Genomic DNA, 9,160 nt, shown 5'->3' with positions numbered 1-9,160 from the left:
ACTACCTTTGACTCCCCAAATGTCAAGATTCCTACCTAACCTCTCATCCCAAACCTTTCCCAAAACCCACTTTGTGGATGAAGCCATTTCAGAACCCACTGGTCAAGTGAAAATATCCATCCATCAAAAATTCTCAGAGTTCACTCACCTTTCTGCCTGCATCAAATCTATGTGAAAGAAAAACATCTCAATTGAGGTAAAAAGCCTATGAAAGAAATAGTGTTTGTAAGGGGTGTGAGGGTGTGTCGGAGGATGAGCGTATGCACAAACATGCACAAACAAACATGTTTATGTACACAGATAGCATATACATATATCTACACACACACACACAACAAATATATTTTGCCCAAATTAGCACACACCCACAAGCTTAAAAACCAAATCTGCTAAATCTGACCCAAACCACAGTTACTGAGACCTATGGCTACTTCCTGCAAGCAGATGCATTACCTCTGTGACAAAGTCAATTGCATGTTGCAAGAAAGATAGGTAAATACTGCTACAGGCAGCTAGGATTCTGCTTTTTTTTTAATTTAAATGTAAAAATTACTTATCACTTCAGGACATTGACCATGTTGTATAATTTCTGCACAATACCCAGAATATCCTAGAAACTAAAAAGTACTAAATTTACAACTTAAGCAGGAAAACAGAGGCTTGCTTCACAGTGGTTTAATATGAACAGAGTTGAATATGACATTGTCTGACAGAAGAATGAACATTTTGCTGAATAAAAGCCCCGAGTCAGGATATATACACAGCAGAAATGGGGCCTCAGGCTCTCAGCACTTGTGCACAATGAAAGGAGGAATCTTTTTTTAAAAAAAGTCAATAACAGAGGATACAAATGAAAAAGGCAGCAACAACACCAACACTGGGAAGGTGGGAAAGGGAGCAGAGCCTCACTCTAGGGGCTGCTCAGCCCCTGGCACAGGCCCGGCAGCTGAAGAGCTGACCTGTGTCAGGGAACTTCAACATTTAGAGGGACTCCAAACCCCATATCAAAATCCAGTCCTAATCTCTCCGATCAGGGTCTTATCAGAATCAGTAATCCTTTTCCTCAGGACCCTATATAAAGAATTCCAGTCCTTCCATGATAGGGTGTCTAAGCAAACAGCCCCACTTGTGACCTGACACCAGAGTTAACCTGCTCCCATCCCACCGCCTGGGACAGATATCGGGCCCCAGCAAACAAACCACTACATCCCAGACAGAAGCCCAGGAAAGTCGCCAGCTTCAAGAAGCTGCCTCAGACTAAGTTTTAAGAAATCTATACCCAGGTGCTAACCCTAGCTCAGCTTCTGGGGAGAATGCTGGGGTTCCATGGGAAACAAGTGCAGGCAGTTCAATAACCCTGTGACCAAGCTGGGGAGGGCAGCGACAACTCTTGCCCCTAAGCCCCATCAATAGCTCAAAGTGCTTAGGAGAAGTCAGAGACTGTGTGGTTTGTTCACGTGTTTTCTGTCTTGTGGCAGCACTAAATGGGATGGGGGGAAGGGAGAATGGAAGGAAGAGAGTGGTGATGCCCTTCCCTACCACCGGGAGGTACCTAGAAAATGATCCACTCCCACCCTTCAGGGAGTTACCTGGCAGTGGTGAGTTTCCCTTAGCCCTCAAGCCTCCAAATCTGCAAAGCTAACCCATAAAAGTAGCAAGGGCTTGGGGAGGGAGAACTGCCGGCCCAGCCCATTCTGACTCACCTGCTGGTGAGCGAGAACAGGCAGCCAGAGCGGGGAGCCACAAAGGAAAGGGGCTGGGCAACAGGAGCTCCCCGACTGTCCCACGGCTTTCTTCTGACTCTGAAGCAGCCATGATGATGGGCCTAGAAAACCCACACACCTTGCTCCACACAACAGACTGCTTAGACTCTAGAATTACTGCCATGAAAAGCAACAAGGAAGAAAGAAAGTACAACAAAAGAAACTCTTGAGAAAACTGGGAATGGGCCTAGAGAAAACGAGAGCTTTTCGGTCTCTGCCACCTTCCCCACAAGGAAAAAAGTTCATGCAGGTAGGAAAGGCAGGGTCTTTCCCTGCTCAGTGTTCCTGGTTAAACCTAAGAGTAAGAAAAATCCCCTGGACTTGCAGCATCAGTATGTACCCAAGTGCCCCACCAGCACAAGACCCGCCCCCCGCAAGGTTAGCCTTCTGGCATGGGTAAATGCCCAAGAAATTGCTTTCCAGTCCAATCCCCCCACCCACCCCCCAACCCCAAGCAAAGGGCATCTGCCTGTGGTTTCCCATCTCTCCTCAGAGGAGAGGATCCTAGCAGAGTGCCCATGGTATAGTCAGGTACCAAGGAACACAATGCCAGACAGTCTATCAGGCCAGGGGATGGAGAGCCAACTTCAGATCAAAGAGAGAGAGAGAGGCTTAGTGTAAAAACCAATGTCATTTCAGCAGGAAAGTAGAGGGCAAGTGGTGAGAGGGGCTCCTACTGGCGCACCTTCCCAGGGACGTAGTTCCTGTCAATTGCCTCTTCCTGCAGGAACATGTGTAGGCAGCGTTCGTTCTGAGCCAGTGGGTGCCCAGCAATTCTATAAAGAGACCAAGATGGTTATCAGTTGTTATCTGGGATCAGAGAGAATTCGCAGAGGGACAGGGCTGTGGATGTGGACAGGGGAAGAAGGGCAAAGTCAGCCCTGAAGTTCAAGCAAGTAGAGGACAGCAGCAGGGTACCACTTCAACCCTAATATTGCAGAAGGGAAGGGGATAGAGGTGTAAGGTGGGGGAAATCCCTAGACACATCCAACGTGCAGCGCTTTCTCAGGCCCTGAGGTACAGGATCGGAATTCTGCTCAAAGGAATGGAGTTTTACTGTCCAGTGAGCCCAGCACACAATCGGCACCACATCATATCACCCATTACAAAAGAGGAAAGAGACGAAACATATAGAAAGACCAAAATGGCAAAAGTAGCAAAAGGAATCCCCAGGAACTTGGCTTACTTGTTAATAAACTGTTCGAGGCCCTGCCTCCTTTCTTCAATAAAGGACTCCTCAAAGATCCCTTCATCTCCTCGAAAAGGGAGCTGCCGCTTCAAGGCTTTCCCAGGCAGTGGTGGTACTACAATCTGTAGGCAGACGCAAAATATCAGTCACACGGGAGAGCACTGAGATGGAATAAGGTGGTAAAGCACTATACACTTCACTTCCTATTAGGCATAGGGTCCATCCTATGCCATAGTTCAGCAACTTGCAAGAACTGAGGTCATAAGAACAGTCAGGGGGGGGGCTCAGGTCAAAAATTAATCCAGCTCTGTTTCTGTGGGAGGACAGGTTTACCATCTCAAAAGAAAGGAAGTAAACTCCAAATATTCTTCACTTTCTTTGACAGTCCACTACCATCCAAAAATTTAGCTACACTTTCCATTTTTAGCACCTAAAGGAATTAAGTTGTATGACTTTTCTAGCCACTAAGTCAACTAATAGTTTTTCTTTACAATTTCTCCTGAACTTACCACTTTCAAGTTCCAAAGGGTATCACCCAGATCCAATATATTGGGATTTGGTAGACAGAGTGTGTTCACCCTCTCTGTTGCCTTCAAGATTTTATAAACCTATGCAGATCTCCTCTCTCAAGGGTGCCACACAGGAAACAGGGCCATACCTTACTATCTCGCTCCAGCTCATTTTTTAGCCACTCGAAGTCACTGTAGCGCCGTCGTACACAGGACTCCTTCAGCTTGAAGATAGGTAGGTTTGTCTACAGGGAAGAAAGAATGTGAGAGGAGAGAGATGGTAAGAAATTTCAGCCTGTGATGTCCACCTATCACAACCACTTGGACAGGTCTTAAGAAAGAAACAGCTCCTATGGACCATGTTCCTAGAACCCTTTCAAAACACCACCGGGTGAATATCAATCCTTACCACATCCAGCCTTGTCACAGGTGGTGATTAGAAGTCCCTTGCTGCTTAAAATTTATCCTACAAATAGACTTGAAGTTGTACATAAATATGTATGTACAAAGGTTTTCATTGAATTTTCTCATTTGTAATAATAATAAATGTCCATCAACAGATAACTGGTTAAATAAATTATGGTACACTTGTACAGTGGAATACAACTATGAAAAGAATACGAAAGATATATATGTCCCAGTATGGAAAGATATTAAGCATTAAAATCAAGGCACACAACAGTATATACAGCCTGCCTCTATTTGTTTTTAAAAGGGATATGTATACGTGTATATATTTATATTTATGAATTAAATATTTATGAAAAGATACTGATAACAATGATTGACTTTGGAGAATAAGACTAGACAACATTTTTCATTGTGCAATTTGAATTTATCATATGCATGCATTACATTTTCAGTTGAAAAGTGAATTTAAGTTCCCTGGAAAGAACAAGAGATAAGCACCTCCAAAGTATGCTTTCCTCTGCTTTTCCTGTCCAAATCCTCTCCATTCTACAAGCCCAGCTCAAGTCCCACTTCATCCAGGAAATCTGTCCTGACAACACCAGTTTAATTTATTGGTCTCCCTCTCCTCTGAACTCCTATGACACACAGACTTTCGTACTGCCTGACACACCACTGTTTCAAGCATTATGTTAGTCTTGCTACCTAACTAAATTATAATTTCATTGAAATCGGGAGCCATGACTACTGCTGCATCTCCCTAAATGCAGATTATGCAAGTTACTCAGGAAATACTCAATTGATTAATAGTGGCCCTATGTATCTGTTTACCCTTTCCTTATCCAGAAAGTGCAGCAGAAATAGCACTTACATTAAGTTGGCTTACCATGGCTTGCTCCCTGATATAAATCGGCTTATTCCCACATCTTAATCACTGAGAATTTTCCCAAGGCTCCAATGACAACAGGAACCTCCGACAAACAAAAATCCCTGATCCTCACTCCTATCTACAAGTTCTAAGTAGAAATGGCCAAACAAATGTATTAACACTGGCTATATTTCCCACCAGTCAATTCAAATCAGTAGATGGGAAAAAAAGGAGCTGGTTTCTCTCCTTTCTCCACAGCTAACTCAGAACAGGTAAAGAGCATTGGAGCTATGCTAGAGCTTCACACATTCCTCACTATGTCATGCTTTGTAGTCCTCAAGTCTGGAAACTGTCTTTTCAGGATCTAGCTCTAGGTATAGGGCATCAAAAGCCAAATAACTGGCCAACTTACATTAGTTACAACTCTACTCAGGATCAAGGTCCCAGGAATGTCAATGGGTTGAAGTGGAGTGAGATATACGTAAAGTAATATCTTATTACCTAAACTATTTTTTAGAAGAATAAATAAGAAAATGGAAACAGCGGTTTCTTCAGAAAGGGGAACCTCTGGAAGGCAGAGGGAGAGAGGGAGACTTCATTTTTACAGTACAGTTGACACTTGAAAACAACACAGGTTTGAACCGCATGGGTCCACTTATACACAGATTTTTTCAATAACTATAGTATATCATTTTTATACCTTCTGAATCTTGTACCATGTGCATGTATTACCTATTCACAATAAGCCATTATAGAGAACATTCTCAGAATCCTGCACAAAATATATATGTGTATCAAATCATCACATTCTATACCTCAAACCTACACAAAGCTATCTGTCAATTATATCTCAATAAAGCTGAGTAAAAATAATCATTCAAGAAAAAAAGCCCTTCAGTATCATGAGATTCCAGGTTTCCACCAGAGTTCAATACAAATACTGTGATCCCCAAACAGTAGAACCTTAACCAGTAGGCCTTTACAGAAGCCAACAGAAGGACCTAAGAAAAGAAAAAAAGTGCTGAGTAGATTCTTCCAAGACACAGCAAAACCACCCACTGCCATTTTGTGAACTTCCTCCTTTGACTTACAAAAATGCTATTCTTTCCCCACCCCCACAGGATGGTGACAGTAACGGCCTTTCATCTCAGCACCTAGCCATCTAAGGAAGGGGATACTATGTACTAGGATACTCTCTCAGCTCCAACCTACAAATTATATGAGGGAGACACGATTGTGTAGTACAGCATAGAGTCCTTTGGCTCTGATCAACACAAAATCAAGGGAAAGGGGAGAAAGAAGCAAAGTTCAAGTCCACAGGACAACTGACATTTGAAAAGTTCCATACATATCTTGTTAAGCCACCAGAATACCTCTCCAGACTCCTTATTTCTTGGGGTGGGTATTCCTTCCCTGAGCTATTATACAAAGAAACAAGGCAGTACCATCTGCTTCTACCATACACAATGCTTAATTCCCAAAGCCCATTCTCTTGAGTCTCATGCTCCCTATAATGCCTACCGTGATCAGTCACTTAAATTAGCAATTTCAAACCAAATGATTTCACCAATTTTCCCCAAAACAGAGTTCAACAAAAATATTAAAAGCCTATATGGCCATACAAAATTAACATAAATACAAATTAACTCAAACCCACAGAATTAGGAACTGCCATCAACCCTGTCATCAATCACTATACAATTAGTAATTGTGGACAAGACTGATGAAAATCTTAGTGGGTAAAAAAAAATCTTGCACACTAAAGTTTTGCAACTAAGCATTGCCAAAGAGACTAAAGTGTAGTGGAAAGAGTATGGTGGGCTTTGGAGTCAGACGGACCTGGGTTCAAATCTCAACCACGACACTTATTAGCTATGAGTACTTGGGCAAATTACTTAAACTGCATTCCTCCTCAGTTTTCTGTCTGTAAAATGGTGTTTCTGTAAGGATTTAGAAACTAAAACCTAGTTCAGTGCCTGGCACACAGTAGGCACTAGATGAACAGTTCCTGTTTTATTAGAATGCCTGAAGTAGAGATCAATTCCATTCATAATCCCTACAGCTCTTGGGTAATACATCAAGAAAATGTCTCCAAAACCCCACAGCAGAGAGTTCTTACACTGAACAAGTTATGCCCAGGATTCCTCAGGTAATTAAGTTCTCTGCCATTAACAGTTTCCAGCTTTTATCATATTTTGAGGGCTCTAACGTCCATTCTTCCCCAAAGAGATGATTTCAAACAGTTCTTATATAGACAAGTTTTTCTCATTTTTTTCTATTCGCGTTTCTTTCTTCAGTTTGGACTTTGCCAAACTTGGAATTTGGAGATCATCGCTTCTTAATTAGGTTTCAAAGCCCAGGTGGGAGAGCACACTCTCTCATTCAATTCATTCATTCAAAAATAAAAGCACATACACTCTTTTAGGTCTTCAAATGCTGTTTGAGCAGCATGCTGTCCATAGAGAATATTCTGGCCCTCTAGTCTGAGAAGAAAACATAAGGAAAATTAGGAAATGGCTCTCAAACTTTTTTGCCTGTAACCACTTCAATGGGGCCAAAGAAACTGCAAACCATGTACTCTGCACATTCCATCCTTGCATCGTGGACTAAGAACTAGAGAATAAAGTCCTCTGTAATGCACACTGGAAGAAACCACTCCTGGGGCAGTCCTGAAATGTCATATATTAAAGTTAACTACAGACTAGGGACTAATATAATGAATCCAAAAGGTTAATCTAGGGCAGAAAGAGCAAATGGCCATTCACATACAGAAATGCCAAATGAGAGCCAGTAAATATTGAAATAAATATTCTGGATACTTCAAATCTAAAGGGTCAGCCCAGGATGAGGGTAGCGACTGACAATCTGCCAATCCGAGTGCAAGGTCAGGTTTTCCAGTGAGCATGTAGTACCTGAGAAAACTTAAGCATTAAACACTTCTCTCCTTCAGATGTTAATTCTACACAAGTCTGGGAAGCACTCAGTCTCAAGGAGACTCCCCTTATTTCTGCTCCACCAAGCCCACTATCCTGTCTCCCGTTCCTGGAATCTCTCTTCCCTTTAACCTAGGCTTTGCTCAACTCCATCATCCATGGAGACCTCATTAAGAAGAAGCTCCTCTGGGCCTCCCTGTCCCCCTTCTTCAGACTGACTTCCCACAACCTAGTTTAGTTATGGGACCCTGCAGCACATCGCCTTGGCTCTCCATCCCCCAGTCCTCTTCCACTCCTCCTTCCCTCCTTCTGTCGCTACAGTCCTGATTCCTATTTCTTGGGATTCCTCACTAATCCTCTCCATCCTTCCCCACCGTCTCCAGCCATGCTTCACTTCTTGCTCATGGGTACTTGTTTTCCCTCACGCCGGTCCGATGTCCCCCCTCAGACGTTTTCTGTATCCTCGGGCCACAACCGAGTGGGCAGACCTCTCTGCAAACCTATTAAGCCCCTAACCCCCAAATGACCCCTCCAGTGTCTTCTCCACCGTTGGCCGTCCCTATGGCAGCCTCACCCCCCGCCCACCCCCGCCCTCCCCGCCCAGCCGCCCGGTCCTCCCTCAGCTGTCTCCCTCACCCCGTGACTCACCCGCATGCGAACCTCATAGGTGGTGAAGCGCGCGCGGCCCACGCCCACCGTCTGTGGGTTAAAGATGTCGATCTCCAGGAAGTTACTTGGCGGCCCGTAAGCGTCGGTCAGGTCCTGCGGCTTCGAGTTAAGGCGCCGAGTGTCAGCTACTGCCGTGTCCGACATCTTTCCGAAGGAGAGACCGGGACCGGGGAAGGGGGGACGGGGGACAGAGACCGAAGGCAGGAGCGCGCACGGCCCCTCCCGCTTGCAAAATAACCAGCCAACCCACAGACTGCGGCGCCACGCACGCGCGCGCACGCGCACGCCGTCGCGGCCCGGGGCCCGGCACCCTGAATAGCGGCGAAGCGGACGGCTGGAAGTCCTGTACCGAGGAGGCGTCATTCAGACTTCCGGGCAGTGTTTGTGGCCGCCCCGGAACCTGCGTCTCCAATACGCACTCCCAGTATCCTAGGAAGCACTACAGGGGAGATCCGCCAATCGCTGCTCCTCAAGCCAAGAAATTGTCTTATACTGTGCATCAATCAGCAGTGGGCACTGCCCCGCAAGCTAGGATCGTACAGTGATAGGCCGAAGCCCCGTGACCTGAATAAGTCCTGGTTTTGCGCGAAAATAGAATGGTGGTTTCCCGACGGTGGGGTTTCAACAATGGTACTAAGAACCTAAAACGCAGCCCGGCCACTTGTGCCACTAGTAGTTTCGATTCATTTCACACACAATTGAGCACTCAGTGAGCGCTACTTATGGTGTAAGGAAAGCAGCGAGGATGGGGTATACAAAGATGATTTCTCATTCTCACTTTTCAGGAAAATTTGGGCATATCTTCATCCTCCACTTGTTGC

At 44.8% G+C, this 9,160-nt stretch overlaps 1 protein-coding gene across 4 annotated transcripts; it reads right to left on the bottom strand.

Moving 5' to 3' along the window:
* Window positions 1-660: 660 nt before the first annotated feature.
* On the bottom strand, window positions 661-8,620 carry SNX12 (sorting nexin 12). 4 transcript variants are annotated; one of them, XM_007470114.1, is made up of 4 exons: window positions 8,319-8,620; window positions 3,611-3,706; window positions 2,950-3,074; window positions 661-2,539 (listed from the first exon to the last, which is right to left on the bottom strand). In XM_007470114.1, the coding sequence occupies exons 1-4, from the start codon at window positions 8,481-8,483 to the stop codon at window positions 2,437-2,439; spliced, it is 489 nt and encodes a 162-aa protein (XP_007470176.1). In that variant the 5' UTR covers window positions 8,484-8,620; the 3' UTR covers window positions 661-2,436. The 4 variants fall into 4 exon arrangements, with proteins under 4 accessions (XP_007470176.1, XP_007470177.1, XP_007470178.1 ...); XM_007470115.1 differs by having other exon boundaries at window positions 8,331-8,620; XM_007470116.1 differs by lacking the exon at window positions 2,950-3,074.
* Window positions 8,621-9,160: the final 540 nt, after the last annotated feature.

This window comes from Lipotes vexillifer, unplaced genomic scaffold (genome assembly GCF_000442215.2).
Source record: "Lipotes vexillifer unplaced genomic scaffold, Lipotes_vexillifer_v1.1 scaffold926, whole genome shotgun sequence".
In the NCBI taxonomy this organism is placed as follows: domain Eukaryota; kingdom Metazoa; phylum Chordata; class Mammalia; order Artiodactyla; family Lipotidae; genus Lipotes; species Lipotes vexillifer.
The sequence above is the reverse complement of the archived record's forward strand: the minus strand, read 5'-3'. Positions and strand labels throughout refer to the sequence as shown.

What these genes read in the sequence shown, in the direction of transcription:
- SNX12 (XM_007470114.1), bottom strand. Translation starts at nt 8,483, where the DNA reads ATGTCGGACACGGCAGTAGCTGACACTCGGCGCCTTAACTCGAAGCCG. An exon ending in CCTATGAGGTTCGCATGCGG is followed by an intron (nt 3,707 to 8,318) that starts GTGAGTCACGGG and finishes TCTTCCCTGTAG; the next exon opens with ACAAACCTACCTATCTTCAA. An exon ending in CTCGAACAGTTTATTAACAA is followed by an intron (nt 2,540 to 2,949) that starts GTAAGCCAAGTT and finishes GTCTCTTTATAG; the next exon opens with AATTGCTGGGCACCCACTGG.